A 15,879-nucleotide genomic window follows, 5' to 3' on the forward strand; every position below is an offset into this window, starting at 1 on the left:
TCGAACGAATCGCTCCGATTGGATTTTTCCGTCACGTGATCCACCCCTAATTTCCTTACCAGCGTTTATTATTTGTTGTTGCCGGTGTATCAAACGGTTGCGATTCCTTCTGCAGTCGAACTTTGCCGGAGTGTTCTTCGATTGGTAACGAAGTTACTAGTCCATGTAGTAACTTTAGGTAGCGATCGTTGAAAACGGTGATCTCTGGCCCAGGTAAGAATTAAAGTTACTAGATGACGGATTTCTAACCTTACGTGGTGTCCGTTTGAATAGGTAATAGTTCCTACTTCATTTTTCCGAAACTGTTACGAAGTAACAGAAAAGTAATAGAAAAGTATATTTCGACAATTGAGATCAGAATAAATCGATCGATCCGAAGAATCGTTAACATTATCTCAAACGAAACATTATCTAGTTTTAGAATAGTGAGGTTAAGCGTCTGAGAATGTCGGCAGAGGAACAGTCAAATTTGCGCTTAGGACCCGATCCTAATGTCACTTATCCAATTCAAGTACAGTACTGTGGGAATTGCTCTCTTCCTATCGAGGTGAGACAACATTGATCCTGCATCTATCGGTACTTAAACCGTGCATTAGACGACGAGGTATCGATATTTAAATCGTTTGAAAATTTAATCTTTTTTCCCTTGTATGACAGTACTGTGAATATTATCCAGAATATGAAAAATGTAAGCAATGGCTGGAGAGAAACTTGCCGACAGAATTTGAAAAAGTTAAACTAGGTAATTACAATTTTTTCGTAAATGAAATAGTTCTTGGAAATAACTTTGGATTACTTCACTGATTTTTTAATAGTAGAAGATAATACAACCGAAGCTGGTGGAGGTGAAGACGAAAAGAAACGCCAAAAACGTGGTGGGAAAGGTATGCTTAAAACAAAGAAGAAAGAGGATGTTCCAAAGTTGGTGACCGTATCTAGAGCACCTAGAGGAAAAAAGAAATCCGTCACAGTTGTGACTGGTCTTAGTACCTTTGGTAATAGACAATATGTATCTACAAGTACTTTATTCGTTTCAAGAAAATCATTTTCTAACAAGCTACAAATTCTTTGTTTTTAATTTTTAGACATAGACTTGAAAGTAGCTGCAAAATTTTTTGGTAGCAAATTCGCGTGCGGGTCTAGCGTAACGGGAGATGACGAAATAGTTATACAAGGAGATGTGAAGGATGATTTATTCGAAGTGATCCCAGAAAAATGGCCTCAGGTAAAATCAATTATTACTCTGTATAGAAATGGAAAGTGTAATTCATTTTTAATTGCAGATCGACGAAGATTCAATAGACGATCTTGGAGATCAAAAAAGATAATGGGCCAACTAAAAATCCTACATGCACAATTGTATTTAATATTATACTATTTCCATGTTTATTATGAATAAAATGTACATAACACAAAATATTTTTAAAAGATTTATGAAGCTAAGGAAGTAAAAACATATTACCCGTCTTTGTCATCTTGCTCGTCGTCGCCTAAGAAATTTGATATCACTTGAAGTAAAGACTCTACCTCTTCGTCGTTCAAACGATCTTCGCTATCTTCCACGATCTAAGAATACAGCACAGTAAATGTAACCATAAAAAATATGTATCTTACTAGTGTTACGATAATAATATATATTACCAGTTGTATTTCAAGAGGTGTTCTAGGGCACACATTTAGAAGAGTTAATTTTTCGCATTTTGTTAATTTGAAAGGTTGCATTGCATTCAAAAAGTATTTAATTTTTTCAGGTGATTGTCTTTTACAAGGAGTCTCTTCTAAATATCTTATAGTCTGATAAGTTATAGTTGCTAAGTGATTTTGCTTCATTTTTTGCTTCTTATTTGCTTTCATATTTTGCAAAATATCCAGAACTTCGTAATTGCTTAAGTATGCTGAACATTCCTTCAGCCTGAAATAAGAAAATTTAATTGATTAAATGATAAAAAATATGAAAACAAAATAGTTACTTACACTTCCATGATGACCTATGTAAATAAAATTGAATTGTGTTGTAATTTTGTACAGACTCAAAACAAAATATGCATAATAATTTAAGGTTATATGTTCGTATCCATTGTTATTATTTTAATATAAAATAAACGTGAACATTTATTGAAGTGAAAATGATGGTTATATGAGATGATGACATTCACGATACAAAAATATATATGGTATCACTTTTTTAATACAAACAAGTTTCAATTTACGATTTCAAAGTCAATAAACGAATCGCAAGAACTTGGGCGTTTTTCCACCGGTGGCGCCACTGGTATTAAATAAAAAAGATTCTGATCGAAGCTACGAAAATTAGTTCATTTTCGACCGCGAGATGGCGACCATTTCTTGGTCCATGAAATGAAACGCAGGTACATACATAAACATTGTATATAAAACAAGTATTGGTATGGTTTCATGATTTGCTGTTTTTTTAATTTACATTTTTCATGTACATATCACAGATGATAAAATCATACTTTAAACGTTTTATTAACTATGTAATGTAACAAATAATTATACTTCGATATCGTAATAGTCATATACTATGTTCTGACGGACAATTATAGAAATCTTACGAACAATTGTTGTAAAACATACTTTTTACAACAACGGACAAAGAATTATTGCTGGAGACGATCGATCAACTGATTTTGTATTGTAATATTTTATTGAAATCGAATGAGAAGCCGTTGAAACGATACACACGTTATATTCAGATTTACGGAATGGTAGGACTGTAGGATGTCTAAATATATGGAGATAACGTTGATCTATTTGACTCTACGTATGTGTAACACGCGTGCATGAATGCTCTCTACGATCCCAGCTGACTTTAGTTATATTTTTGTTCTCACAGGGCTGTACATCGTCGAATTGCCACCCCTTTGAAGTGTTTTAATCGTAATAAAAAAAGAAAATGAAATAATCGAATGAAATACATTGTATTATCGATCGGAAGTTTATGTTAAATGCGACATAACTCTCTAAAATTACTTTAGATAAATAGACAATATCAATTTTCATTCGTTCGCTTCTTCATCAAAGAATGATCTATGAAATTCATTTATCAAGAATATTTTACATAATTCAAGTTAATTATCGAGGTACTGTATAATCAGTATTATCACGTCTCAACTCAGAAAATTTACATTAAGAATTTTTTCGACAGAAACAGACGTATGGTTTCATTTATTATTAGACTCGGTATGCCATACAGTGCACACCGTACAGAATCTATATCGGAAACATCGTTTCCGTTTACAAGCACATTTTACGATTCTTCCAGAATCCACGGAAAATAAAGTTAAGTTTACGTGTTCAAATATTACGTGTAACATGAATGTTTCCGACGATGTTCATAAATGTCATACGAACGGTGGTATTGTTTTATTCGTAAATTCGTGAGAACTTTAGGTTATGGGCCTCGCGAGTTTTAGTCACGTGACTGCCGATGTTAACGCGACCTCTATGCGCGATCGTCTGACATTTTGCGACGGCAACTGTACGACATAGTGGGTGCTCCGTCGTGTTTTGTATTTTCGAGTATACTCTATCGACAGTGTGGTGATACGACTTGACGATTAGTGTGACCCTCATGGGGGTGGACAAGATGTAGATCGACGTCGTCTTTCCTCGTTAAAGACATTGCCGATGAAGGGGAACGACTGTGGAAGAAGGAACAGTACAGGTCGCGACTTTTCTTATAACGCGTATCGATCTTTCGCAAGCGATGCATCTCCCTTGCCTGTCGTCCTATGTTTATAAACTGTTGACCTTGCCTGAAGAAGATCGGTGAAACATTCTCGATCGCCGAATTATCACGATCAAGAATGGAAATCGTCGGCGACTACGAGTACCACACGAAAGATCTGATAGGCCACGGCGCATTCGCCGTAGTCTTCAGGGGTAGACATCGTAAAGTGAGTTTTCTTTGGTTTTTCTTCGCCTTAACTCTCTATTGTCATGAATTTTATTTAATCTTTCGAACAAGAAACGATCTCCTGGTGATTTATACAGGTGTCTATAAAAAACCTAGTCTCCTTAAGCCATTTGGCATCAGGAACTGGAACGTATTGTTACTTGTATCACTGATTGTGAGCGTGGAATGATCTACAAGTAACAACCTTTTTGAAACTCATTTGGATTGGTAATCTAAATATGCTATACTCGCGAATTGTGTTCATTTAATGATGTAGTTTTCCTTATGTCTGTGGATTATATTGCGCTTAGCAATACAGGAATTGTTTTTCTCATATTCTTGATTAATCACATTGGACGATAGAGGGTTAAAATATGATAATCAATTGAATTTTAAAAATGATTAATATTCTTTTTCTGTGCAGAAACTAAATTTTATAGTGGCAATCAAAAGTATCACCAAAAAGAGTCTGGCAAAGTCACAGAATTTGCTTGGAAAGGAAATCAAGATTTTAAAGGTCTGTCAATATAATATTTAAGGGTGCAATGCATGCCATGGCTTTCCATTTAATTTTTTACATTTGTATTCTTATTCCAGAAGCGAATGGTTTTGCGTCTGTACTGCATTTATTGTTTTTAGTAAAATTATGTTACAAATACATTGCCTCAATTTAGCTTGCAAGGAACTCATTTCAACACGTTTTAACTAAAACAGTGAATCATAAGAGTATAATCCTTCCTTCATATTTCATAAACTAATTATTAAAAAGAGCACAATATTTACTATGGGAAAAGTTTGAAATTTGAAATAAAGTTATTTTTTCTGTAAAGTTATTTAAGATTAATTTAAAGTGTTTAAAAGGAAAACGAATTTATTTTGTGTTTTAATAATGGCTGTACAATGATTTTCATTGTTGACTAATACGTTACATTTCAGGAACTAACAGAATTGCATCATGAAAATGTTGTAGCATTATTGGACTGCAAGGTTAGTATAATGCTTTTGCTATTAAAGATGGAATAGATTTGATATACCTATAGAGTTTACATAACAATGTTTATGTGTTAATCCATCTACAAATTTATGGTTTAGGAGTCTAATCATAATGTCTTCCTGGTTATGGAGTATTGTAATGGCGGGGACTTAGCCGATTATTTAAGTGGTATGTTCTTGTACAAAATTTTTAATGCAGTATTCTAATCATATCTACAAATGTATTATTTTATCTTTATTGCTTCTATTAGCAAAAGGTACTCTTTCCGAAGATACTATCAGAGTGTTTTTGAAGCAATTAGCAGGTGCAATGAAAGCACTACATGCCAAAGGTGTAGTCCACAGGGATCTTAAGCCACAAAATATTTTGCTCAGTCACAATTGTGGTAAAGCTTGTCCACAACCTCATCAGATAACATTAAAAATTGGTAAGAATTTATCCGCGATAAGTTTAACTGTAGTTCATTTACATTCAAGGTATTAGTGTTTTAATTGTTATTATATATTTTTTTTGTTTCAGCGGATTTTGGTTTTGCTAGGTTTTTACAAGATGGTGTTATGGCTGCCACTTTATGTGGATCGCCGATGTATATGGCACCCGAAGTTATAATGTCGCTTCAGTACGATGCAAAAGCAGATCTCTGGTCTCTAGGGACAATAGTTTTTCAGTGTCTTACTGGAAAAGCACCGTTTCAAGCTCACACACCTCAAGCTTTGAAATTGTTTTACGAAAAAAATGCAAATCTCGGACCCAAGTATGAGACTGAATAAGACTAATTGTGGCAACATATGTATACGAATCGTTTTATGTATTTTAATCTTTTTTGTATTAGAATTCCGCCTGGAACATCACCCGAACTTTCGGATCTTTTGATGGGTCTTCTACGACGCAATGCCAGAGATCGTATGCCTTTCGATGAATTTTTTGGACATCCTTTCCTCCAAGGTTCCAGAGAAAGTCCGAGTCCAGTTCCTGCTGAACTACCTGCTTCCCCGGGAACGCTAGCAGTTCCAGAAGGAGGTCCGGCTGTTATAAGATCAGAGCCAGAGACAACTAGTCCGTGTTCCAGTCCTGAGGATGACTTTGTACTTGTGCCAAGTGATCTCAGTAGTGACACAGACAATAATCCTAACACGCAACAAGTTAAGTAAGTAATTTAATTGTATCCTGGAAAGAGTCATTGTAATTATTCGCGATATTATTTTACCGTTAATTGCCTAGATATGTTAAACAAACAAGCAGAGAGGCGGTAAGTCCACCAAGACCATGCTTTCTTCCCATTTCGGAACCAATTCCCGTTCCATCCCAGAAAAGCATTGCACAGCCGTCGTCTCCTTGTACCAATACAAGATCTGGAAGTAGCGTCGTTCCACGATCTCAACCTATCAGTATGAAACGCGGTGTGGATTCCCATAGAAGTCATGCTCCTGACATCGGTTCCCTTAGTCCACCTAGCGTTCAATTTGTCATTGGTACACCACCCAGCAGAAGGTACGCGAGTTTCATTTCTACTTATTTTATTCGTTTTGCGCGTAATATTATACAATTGGGATAATTTTTAGATTAAGCGAAACACCTCCACCCCCAAATACGTGGCAAGTGAGTCCTGTTGCGAGACATTCGCATACTTCCAGTGGTACGTCACCGTTACGACGTTCAACTGGAAATAATAGCGCATCGTCGCCGTTACTGACAGGACCCTTGGCAGTATTGGGTTCACCTACGTCGAGAGCATTTCAAGATAACAACAACACATTGAGGCATTCGCCCGTTATTCCCTTCGGTACAAGAGCCGTTACTCTTCCTGAGATATCTGGTATTTAATTTGGATCATCCCCGGCTCAAAGTTGGCCACATTTTTATCCAAATAAAGCATTCGAATAAAAATGACTTATCTTGCTTCATATTGAATTTTCAGAAGCAGGAAGTTTCCAAAATCTTCTACCAGACATTAATCCTACGATAACAGATGATCGTCCATTGACGTTCATTGCGCCCGAGCTCCCAGAGGAAACACTATTGGAACGAGAACACAACGAAATATTAGCGAAGTTAAACTTTGTTGTTGCATTGTGCGAATGTGTATGTGAAGTAGCGAGAACAAGAGCAGGTCCGTTGGGCGCGCCTTTAGGTGGCATCGAACAAGCGAGCAATGCCGTGACGAGAAGAAGAGCCGAACAAGTAATTCTACTCGTTAGAGCTCTTCAGTGGCTTAGTTCTGGATTAAGTCTTGCGATTCAACAGCTGAAGGCTGGCAGATTACAACCAACTGCGAACGTTAAAGAAGGTAAAACTTTACGTAGTTACATTGAGTATAATTTTTTTTAAATCGGATTTTTAAAATTCGACGTATCGAAATTTCATTGTGTTTCAGTTGTGAATACAATGAATGAGAAATTCAAATCGTGCCTCTCAGAATGTAAGCAGCTCAATAGCGCTGGGCTTCTCCATCAGACAGGAGCCACAGCAGATAAAATCCTCTACAACCATGCCATACAAATGGTACACGTTCGATTAATTTCGTTATTCGTTATACGAATATACGCGTATATTTACATATATATGTTTTTTAACAGTGTCAGTCAGCAGCACTCGATGAATTATTCGGTAATCCTGCAGAATGTTTCCAACGCTACCATACAGCGCAGATATTGTTGCATTCTTTATCACAGCATGTCAGTCACAGTCAAGATAGAGCTCTCCTTATTAAATGTAATTGTTTTTTTGAAAATAATAGCCATTTTTTTTTTCACTAATTTTGATAGGGATATCTTAACTCGATATACTAAGAAGTAACGTACTCTTCATTTCAGACAAAGATGCCGTTGAGAAACGTTTGTACGTTCTTCAGCAACAAGGTTACATTTATGCAACAGATCCTACATAGCACTCGTGAAAAACGGCAGCAGAGTGCAGCGACCCGCCCGAACCCGTACCGTATTCGATATCTCTCTTGTGTAAGATATTCTGCCCTATTCTGTATAAAAGATGTTAATTCATTGATCATACTACAAAGATAACATTGTAGAAATAAAAACAAAACTAAGATTTAAGCGTAATATAGTAAACTTTGTTAGATCTACGCAGAATAGGGTAGATTATCCCATGAGAATACAAAAGTGATTCTTTACAGGTTTCTTTATATGATTTTATTAATGATGCGAATTATGATTATATATGTAATATATATATTATATGTGTATAATATATATATTATGTGTGTATAATATATATTGTAATGTACGTATGGTTGATTAACTAACCTTTATTTCATATCAAATAATAAAAACATGTATACTAACAGCATTGTGCGTTCAATGCAAGGCACGTTTCTTATTCAATAACAGTGATACAAGTGTAAAAGAAGCAAGTAAAGTATGAAGCACTATTTCATTAGGTGACATTCTATGCTAACGTTAGTAAGTGTTAATCCTTTTTTTCATCTGTAATTGCTTTTACATCCGGCTTATTATCTCGGTAAATTACATAGTTTAATGCTGTAGCTAGAGAAGTCCATGCTAAATATGGAATGACTAAATAGCCAGCAATTGGATTTACTCTGTAAAATGCAATACCCATTGCTGCAGTGCTTCCCCATAATACTGCGATTTCATACAAAGCCTAAAAGTACAACAGATGTAAGTGATTAGAGCCATCATTGAAACATGATGACACAGTTAATTCTATCAAAGTACCAATTTCAAGTTGTGTGATCCAAAGAATATAGGTGGCCATGCCCAATTTAGTATTAAATTAGTTCCATAAATGGAAAGTGGTATTGCAGCCTCTTTGAATCCACCACCATCTCTCCATACTAAATACGAAGAGTACCCCATTGTACAGTATAGAGTTGTCCAAACTGGAGCAAACATCCATTTTGGTGGTGTCCAAGTAGGCCTTTTTAAAGTCTATTATATATCAAGCAAAAAAAAATTAATTAATTTCAAAACAATATTAAAAAATATCAAGAATATTTTAATAATAGCTATCATTGGAAATGCTAATCTAATATCTTATTAACTGGAAATCATTCTCTGACAATTCAAGAAATATTGATACAGGTATCTTATCATTAATAGTAATGTCCTTCAAGCTTTCATTACATATTTTCTTGGAAATTATTATCTATGAGGAAATTGAAGAAAGCTTACTTAGTTTATCTACAGTTAAGTATTAATTCATATCAATTACATTCAATTTAACTTGATAAGGTTAATTTTGTCTCTTACTTTTTAAAAATATTTTATGATGTACTTATATCTTCATTGTTGACAAATTCCAAGCCTTTTCAGAAATAAATCATTGATAATCGAGTTAATAATGCTTAATTACTAATAACGATTTTTAAAAATATCGATTGTATAAGTAGAATTTGCTATAATTCCAAATGAAAATATTTTCATATATCTATGTAATTCCATGCATTTATATACATAGCCATGAATTGCACATTTGAAATGACGTCATTTGAAATCATTTTTATGGAATTACATAAATCTTTCAACTACTTTCATTTTACAATGCTTCCGATTTTCCATCGTACGTGACAATCTAAAATTAATCAAAAAATTTTTAACTGAAAAGTGTTCTGCACTTATCGATTAGAATAGTTCGACTCTATTTCGTGTTACGCGACTGGATTTAAACAGTTCTACGAATTGATCAATTTAATTACCTCGTACCAAGGTTGAATATTTTTCCTGGTGATGTATCCGCTAGCCCAACCGCCGATATTTGGATGGATAACACCTATTACAACTGGCCATGATATTTTTACAGGCATTTTACTTACAAAGAGGTGCTGGAGGTTTCCTCGCGATGTACTTATCGAATGTCGATACCAGAGAGTACACACGACCGCGTACGATAGAACGTGAAACCACGTACTACGCTATGACCGAATGTTTTCCAGTAGTGTAACTATTATAAAGATTATGAACGTACTTACGGGATATTACTGTTTGTACATCTGCTTCCTGCATTGGTTACCGTAACTAATGCAATTTTGTAAGGCTCCTGGCCCTTGAGCAATACACCGATTACAGTTTAAACATTCCCAATTACAAAAGCTACTATTAAAATTACTCGCTCTGCTATCGTTATTGATTGAGCTCATCACTTTGCCAAGTTTAGAATTTTATTACATACCTGTAATTTGTCTTGTAAAACGATGGTTCGTACGATTTCCTATTGCAGGAAGCTGTACTGAAATCACAACCAGATTACTTGGAAATTTTCAACGTATCGGGAAGTAAATGTTGCGTATATTAAAACGTACTTACATACAAGAACGATCCATTTCCACTCAATTCGCATGTGTTACAGGTGTAGAATATACAATATCGAGACAAAGTCAGTCATGCATACATCATTTATTCGATTCAAAAGTTTCTGTCACACTATCGCAGTACAGGAAAGACATTGGTGGAATAAGATCGAATAATTTACCAATCGTAAATCGGAAGTTCGCTAACTTTCGGAAGAAAAAGAAGCGGTAATTGAGATAAATGGAATGTTTCTCGTACTACTTGGTAATTATTTTTATTAAAAACAAATCCGATAAAAAATCGTATCTATCGTTTCTAACGTACGTAATAACGATTGCAAATTTGTTATTTTATTTAATGTTAGGCGAGTGGTACCACTTTTATTTACACATATAACTTAATAGATACATTATGAACAAATAATAATTATATTACATACATTTTTGGAGTATCATGCATAACAATTTATAAATGACTATTATGTTAGGAGCGGAGTGAGTATTGAACATTCAAATGTGTGCGTGAGTAAATGTTTCTTCAATTAAATTATATATTTACACGAATTAAAACTGTTACTAAAATTAGAAAACACGCTGCACACGGCTATGTAAATTCTATTTTACATACAAAACTATTGTGTTTTGCTTTCGTCGACTGTAACGTATTATTTAATTATCACTGAAATTTCTGAGAACTAGGAGAAAATGAAATGTCTATATAAATGCCCTTAAATGTAAGCAAACGATCGATAAATTTCAAAAATAGTATATCGTATCACCATTTCTTGGAACTTCGAATTAAGAAATCTTTTAAAACATTAGGAATTCATAAAAATAATTAAGATTTTAAAATAAATTAATAAAATGTCGAGGTGTGTACCCAGATAAATAAAATCTAATGTATGCCTTAATTTCGGTATACCATATCAATATCCACAGAAACTAACGTTATGTATAACCAAAAAATTAAAGTTTCTGGAAATATAAAAACGCATCCGGAAGGAATATTTTTGAATAATTTGTTTCTACATTACAATTAGCTGATATATAATTAATTCTATGCTCGGCGATACATGTAGAAAGACGTCGGCACGTAGAGGAAAGAATCATTTACGATACTTCAACTACTTTTTGGTATATTATGTAATTGTCTATACGGAACTAAAATATCTAACTACTCGTTTTTCCAGGATACCGTTAATGTTTTTCCACAGATTTTTTCACACATTCGTCAACTTTACTTCGTACTTTATTTGTCTGTCATACTCGCCTAATCAAACATTGCATTCGAGGTGTACTAATGTCCTTTCACTCGGATTTTTGATCTTTAACATCTTTCTCGTTATCCGCTTCTACTTTACGCTCGGGTTTAGAACAAAATACTCCCGGGAGATGATCTCTCATACGTTGTCTCAATTTTTGAGGAATTACCATACAAGTTGTTATCAAATTACCTAGGAACAGTACTAAAAACATGCTGCTAAGGACTGGAACATGCCATGTAGCTTCTGGGTGGGATATTAACGTGTACAATACATATGCGTTATACAATTGAAATAAGTATCCAACAAACAAGAATGGCAACAAAAATGAAAGTCCACGCCACATCCACGAATGAAAACCTTCGATAGTAATATCCATATTATGCCTTTCGCCTAATGCTTTCAAGCGGTATAACACACCGCGTTGATAACAGAATTGCAAATACTGCACTACACCTGCAAATTAAAATAATGACGTTGTCATTTATAGCGATCAATTATAAGAATATATCTTTTGGTACTGTGAGCAATTAAAATAATTTAAAGTAACTTACTAATATACACATTGAACCACATAAATTGTTGTCGAAATGCGTACCACGGCCCCGTGTTAGGCCATACTAATAGAACACCGGATACGACGGTTGAGAGAAAATGATGAAATCTCCACCAACCTCTGATTTTCGAACCGTTTACTTTTAATATACTTTCTCTTATTGTCAACGTACAGTAGTACCAAACTAAGAGGAACATAAAACTGAGTTCCAAAGTTCTGTAACATACATTATTGTTGAACGTTAATTCGTAAAATTATAATAGCTTACATAAGTTGTAATACAAGATAAATTGTATTCATCTTACCTGACATTGGTGACTAGATTTAATACGGATAGAATGAACCCAATTACAGAGAGGATTAACTTAAACTTTTCATACTCATCTTTGTACTTGAACCTAAGAAATGTAGTAGAATAGTTTAATCGTATATTCTGAAAATCATTTAATCAAAGGTATGGTACAACCAAACGTGTACTCACTTATCACTTCTGTTTAATATGGAAACATTAACGCTGCCTAAAATAATTTGAAGGTACGTGCCGTTTCGTTTTGGCAATGTCTGTTCCATTTCGTGTAATTGCTCTTCTCTTCTGGCCATATCTTTAGCTAAACTTTTCCTTGCATCGCTTGCGTGCAACCTACAATTGATTTCTTTTCTTATTCAAAGAGAACAATTATAATAAATTCATCGGAATCGTGTACTTACTGTTTGAGTGATTTTGATATTACGCCCATCCTGTATCTCTGGTGAGAAATACCTTTTAAACATTTTGCTTGAAGTTCGCTTATTTCCTCTAATTTTGCAAGGTACTCTCTGTTTAATACCTGTTAACAGAAGTAAGAAATATCGTCGTACCGTGAAAAACATTTGTAGCTTTTTTTGCAATATGGAAGAAATGTCTAATAGATTTGTATAAACAGCGAGTAGAAAATAAACATAAAAGGAAGTTTTTTTTGACGAAACTTCAAACGCATTCACGTAGGTACAATCGAGAGGTAAACGTTGAAATTTAATTTCGTATTATACCGAAAATTTCCCGAGTACCGGTTTCGAGTATCGTTGTGGATAAACAAAAAGTACACTTAACCTCGAATAAAAGTAATCCAACACGTTAATCACCGACAACATTGGTAACAGAAATTACGAAAAAATCGTCTTACTTCTAAGTCCTTATAATCTTTCGCTAAGTCGTTCCAGTCTTTTAAACAGGACTCGACATCGGTGTCCATCGTAGCGAGAAAAAAATGACGATGGTTGAAATCACGCCAGGAAGTAGGAATTCAAGTACAGTGTAATCGTGTTCCTGGGGCTGACCAGTTCCTCGTAGATGCTCGTGGATCTAGCGACAGAGTGCTCTAGAACCCGCGTACCGATTATCGCGATCTTCAGGGCCGACGTATGATAAGACTGTATTTCGAATATTTGATAGGGTGGTGGGGAAGAATAATTTTATTTTAGGAACATCGTTTAGCAAAAATTCAACGCGATCTTTTTAAGTGCTGCAAATCGAAGGAAACGAATGTTCGAAGAATATAAAAAATATTTATGTTCCTCGAGAATCTCGAGAATCGAACGAGTACCTGCGCGAGAACATTGAGAAATGCTAATTGATGACGAATCGAATACAAAAGAAATATCAATACTCTGAATACGTAAACGTTCCTTTTGCTTCTTACACGATTGTGCTAGGTGATATTTGAATACGTAGCGAACACGTTACTCGATGTTTACGGAATAGTACTTGGCCGTCGTAATCGTGAATAGTCGGAGGCAAATTAGGCATCATGCTCGATGACGATGATACGCAACTAAACTATTTCCTAATTGAATCGACTGATTCGAATTATATAATTTCACTGATAACTTTTGGATATCGTATTCGGTATCGTTGAATTAGATTCTACTGTGGCGATACAGAGTTTATTCGACGTTGCTTAAACGATTTGAAATATTCGTTGGAATAAAATCGTGTCGAGTAGTTGTTAAGCATTCGTTAACATTGGAACGTTTTCGATCGATATGTCTCCTTTATAGTCTTACTGCACTTGCAACGAGTCTCGAGGCTTGACGAGTACATGAATCAAGGATAACAACAAAAGAAACTGCGAATAAGAATCGATGAATCACTGTTATCTAATTATAACGAGGTTATTGGCATTTATCCGATCATAGCGAATACGTATGCAGTTTAATATAGATTAGAGATCGCGAGAAGCAAACATCTCCAAAGACTATCTCTATAATCGGTACCATACATATGTATAACGAAACAAAACCCAGAGCCTTACGCGTTACATGTTTAATCGACACACTTATTTCGTCCTTCTCGTTCGTTCACATTTATACTAATACGAACTGTTCTCGTTACATTCATAGTATCTATCGCAGAATCTCTCCGCTTTCGAGGAGCACAATGCAGTCTGCAATTTTACGCCGTGTCCTGTCGCATCATGTTGAACACGCGAATTTTTTCACGGTCGTTGACCAGACAAACGAGGGAGAGAGAGAGAGAGAAAGAGAGAGAGAGAGAGAGCTCCCTGCCGAACCGCGGAGACAAAAGTGCTTTGCAGTCTCTTGGTAAACAAGTCGCTTTATATTCAACCTATCGCACACCATGTCACGATTCCTCCGGCAATGATACTTTGACCTCTCGTCGCCACGGGAAACGTCGCACGCATACGCGTCGTCATCTTCTGGTGAATTTAATTGCAATTAGGGCACTCCGTTGCACGTGCACAGCGTACATGTTTGAGTTGCATCGCATTTATACACTTGTATATAACATTGGATTGTGTCATAAGACGTGGCGATTCTCAACAAACGAAATAACACATTTTCCGCGCGATCACCTCAAACGCGCATCTCTCGTGCGCTTACGTTCAAGTTTCTCGAGACACACTCGAATCTGAAACTAAGATCGACGTGTACTGGTTTCCATCAATCTTTTTCCTTTTTTAAAAATAGACTCTGACGGCTAAGGTATTCAAAAACCTGAGTTTCCGTCCGATCGGAGTATCGGTTGCATTATTTATAAACGCTATCGAGTCGTTCAAAGTCTTCGGGCTTTATTCAACTTCGTAAACGGAACATCTGTTCTTTCATCTATTCAAATTGCATCTGTCTCTGCGTTCCGAGTAAAGACTGTTTGCGAATGATAAGTGAGATCGAGATACCGTGAAATCTTTACGGAACGGAGTACACGCGAAAGAATTGTTTACAATATCTTTATATAAAACGCTTCTTATACTTCGAAGTCTCGTACGGTAATAAAAAAAAAAGCGATAACAGACATTTAGTCGACGATGCCTCTTGATATTTTAGAGGCAACGATGCGTCGAAAGTACAACAATATATACTCTTTTTTCTGCTAAAGCTAATACAAAAAAAAAAAGAAGGGAATTCCGTTACTTTGAAAACCGTGTAAATCGAGGGTTACCAGTGTGATCCCCACCACGATGTGAGAAGTTTCAGCTGGAGATTTAAATATCTTCGAAACTGTTTAACAGTGTGCAGTGGTCGACGCTATAGTCTCGGGATAGCCACGATCAGACCGTGAGAAAGTGTCACTGCTCGGTTGGACAATTAAATAGCTGAGCGACGCGTTTCGCGGGGTACGACGAATTCCTTTGAGAACAAAACAGTGCACATCGTTGTGCATTTTCTAATTGAAGATTTACAAAGCCTCGCATATACTGGCCCTTTACAAAGAAAACAAATCAAAAGAAAAGTCATATGTATAGTAATTATGTTAATTACGACATCGCTGTAATCGGTAGAAAATACGAACGCAACGAATCACGGAGGCGAAGCAATCTTCGGTGGAAGAAAGTGGAAACCTGCTGCGGAGGGGTAAACGGCTTCTAGATAACGGCATAGTAA

General features: G+C 35.5%; 5 protein-coding genes across 9 annotated transcripts; 2 read left to right on the forward strand and 3 right to left on the reverse strand.

Annotated features, from left to right (window-relative positions):
- The first annotated feature begins 80 nt into the window (after nt 1–80).
- On the forward strand, nt 81–1,442 carry LOC128880791 (density-regulated protein homolog). Of its 4 annotated transcripts, none has more exons than XM_054131240.1 (6): nt 81–213; nt 416–547; nt 658–742; nt 816–995; nt 1,086–1,225; nt 1,284–1,442. In XM_054131240.1, the coding sequence occupies exons 2-6, from the start codon at nt 446–448 to the stop codon at nt 1,326–1,328; spliced, it is 552 nt and encodes a 183-aa protein (XP_053987215.1). In that variant the 5' UTR covers nt 81–213; nt 416–445; the 3' UTR covers nt 1,329–1,442. The 4 variants fall into 4 exon arrangements, with proteins under 4 accessions (XP_053987215.1, XP_053987214.1, XP_053987213.1 ...); XM_054131239.1 differs by having other exon boundaries at nt 212–273; XM_054131238.1 differs by lacking the exon at nt 81–213 and having other exon boundaries at nt 237–547; nt 1,284–1,441.
- On the reverse strand, nt 1,358–2,276 carry LOC128880792 (DNA-directed RNA polymerase III subunit RPC9). Its single transcript, XM_054131242.1, has 3 exons — nt 1,975–2,276; nt 1,642–1,912; nt 1,358–1,566 (listed from the first exon to the last, which is right to left on the reverse strand). Exons 1-3 carry the CDS (start codon nt 1,980–1,982, stop codon nt 1,459–1,461), a joined length of 387 nt encoding a protein of 128 aa, XP_053987217.1. The 5' UTR covers nt 1,983–2,276; the 3' UTR covers nt 1,358–1,458.
- A 1,107-nt stretch (nt 2,277–3,383) lies between these two features.
- LOC128880600 (serine/threonine-protein kinase unc-51) lies at nt 3,384–8,219 on the forward strand. Of its 2 annotated transcripts, XM_054130860.1 has the most exons (13): nt 3,385–3,920; nt 4,344–4,436; nt 4,856–4,906; nt 5,012–5,081; nt 5,164–5,340; nt 5,433–5,667; nt 5,746–6,060; nt 6,135–6,404; nt 6,476–6,729; nt 6,832–7,200; nt 7,288–7,415; nt 7,490–7,625; nt 7,727–8,219. In XM_054130860.1, exons 1-13 carry the CDS (start codon nt 3,831–3,833, stop codon nt 7,798–7,800), a joined length of 2,262 nt encoding a protein of 753 aa, XP_053986835.1. In that variant the 5' UTR covers nt 3,385–3,830; the 3' UTR covers nt 7,801–8,219. The 2 variants fall into 2 exon arrangements, with proteins under 2 accessions (XP_053986837.1, XP_053986835.1); XM_054130862.1 differs by lacking the exon at nt 4,856–4,906 and having other exon boundaries at nt 3,384–3,920.
- LOC128880603 (translocator protein) lies at nt 8,159–9,831 on the reverse strand. Its single transcript, XM_054130866.1, has 3 exons — nt 9,589–9,831; nt 8,609–8,821; nt 8,159–8,534 (listed from the first exon to the last, which is right to left on the reverse strand). Exons 1-3 carry the CDS (start codon nt 9,694–9,696, stop codon nt 8,340–8,342), a joined length of 516 nt encoding a protein of 171 aa, XP_053986841.1. The 5' UTR covers nt 9,697–9,831; the 3' UTR covers nt 8,159–8,339.
- Nucleotides 9,832–10,435: 604 nt separating this feature from the next.
- LOC128880602 (transmembrane protein 120 homolog) lies at nt 10,436–14,971 on the reverse strand. The gene is made up of 6 exons (XM_054130865.1): nt 13,161–14,971; nt 12,706–12,824; nt 12,479–12,637; nt 12,303–12,395; nt 11,996–12,213; nt 10,436–11,897 (listed from the first exon to the last, which is right to left on the reverse strand). Exons 1-6 carry the CDS (start codon nt 13,227–13,229, stop codon nt 11,488–11,490), a joined length of 1,068 nt encoding a protein of 355 aa, XP_053986840.1. The 5' UTR covers nt 13,230–14,971; the 3' UTR covers nt 10,436–11,487.
- Nucleotides 14,972–15,879: the final 908 nt, after the last annotated feature.

Source organism: Hylaeus volcanicus, chromosome 8 (genome assembly GCF_026283585.1).
Source record: "Hylaeus volcanicus isolate JK05 chromosome 8, UHH_iyHylVolc1.0_haploid, whole genome shotgun sequence".
Lineage (NCBI taxonomy): Eukaryota > Metazoa > Arthropoda > Insecta > Hymenoptera > Colletidae > Hylaeus > Hylaeus volcanicus.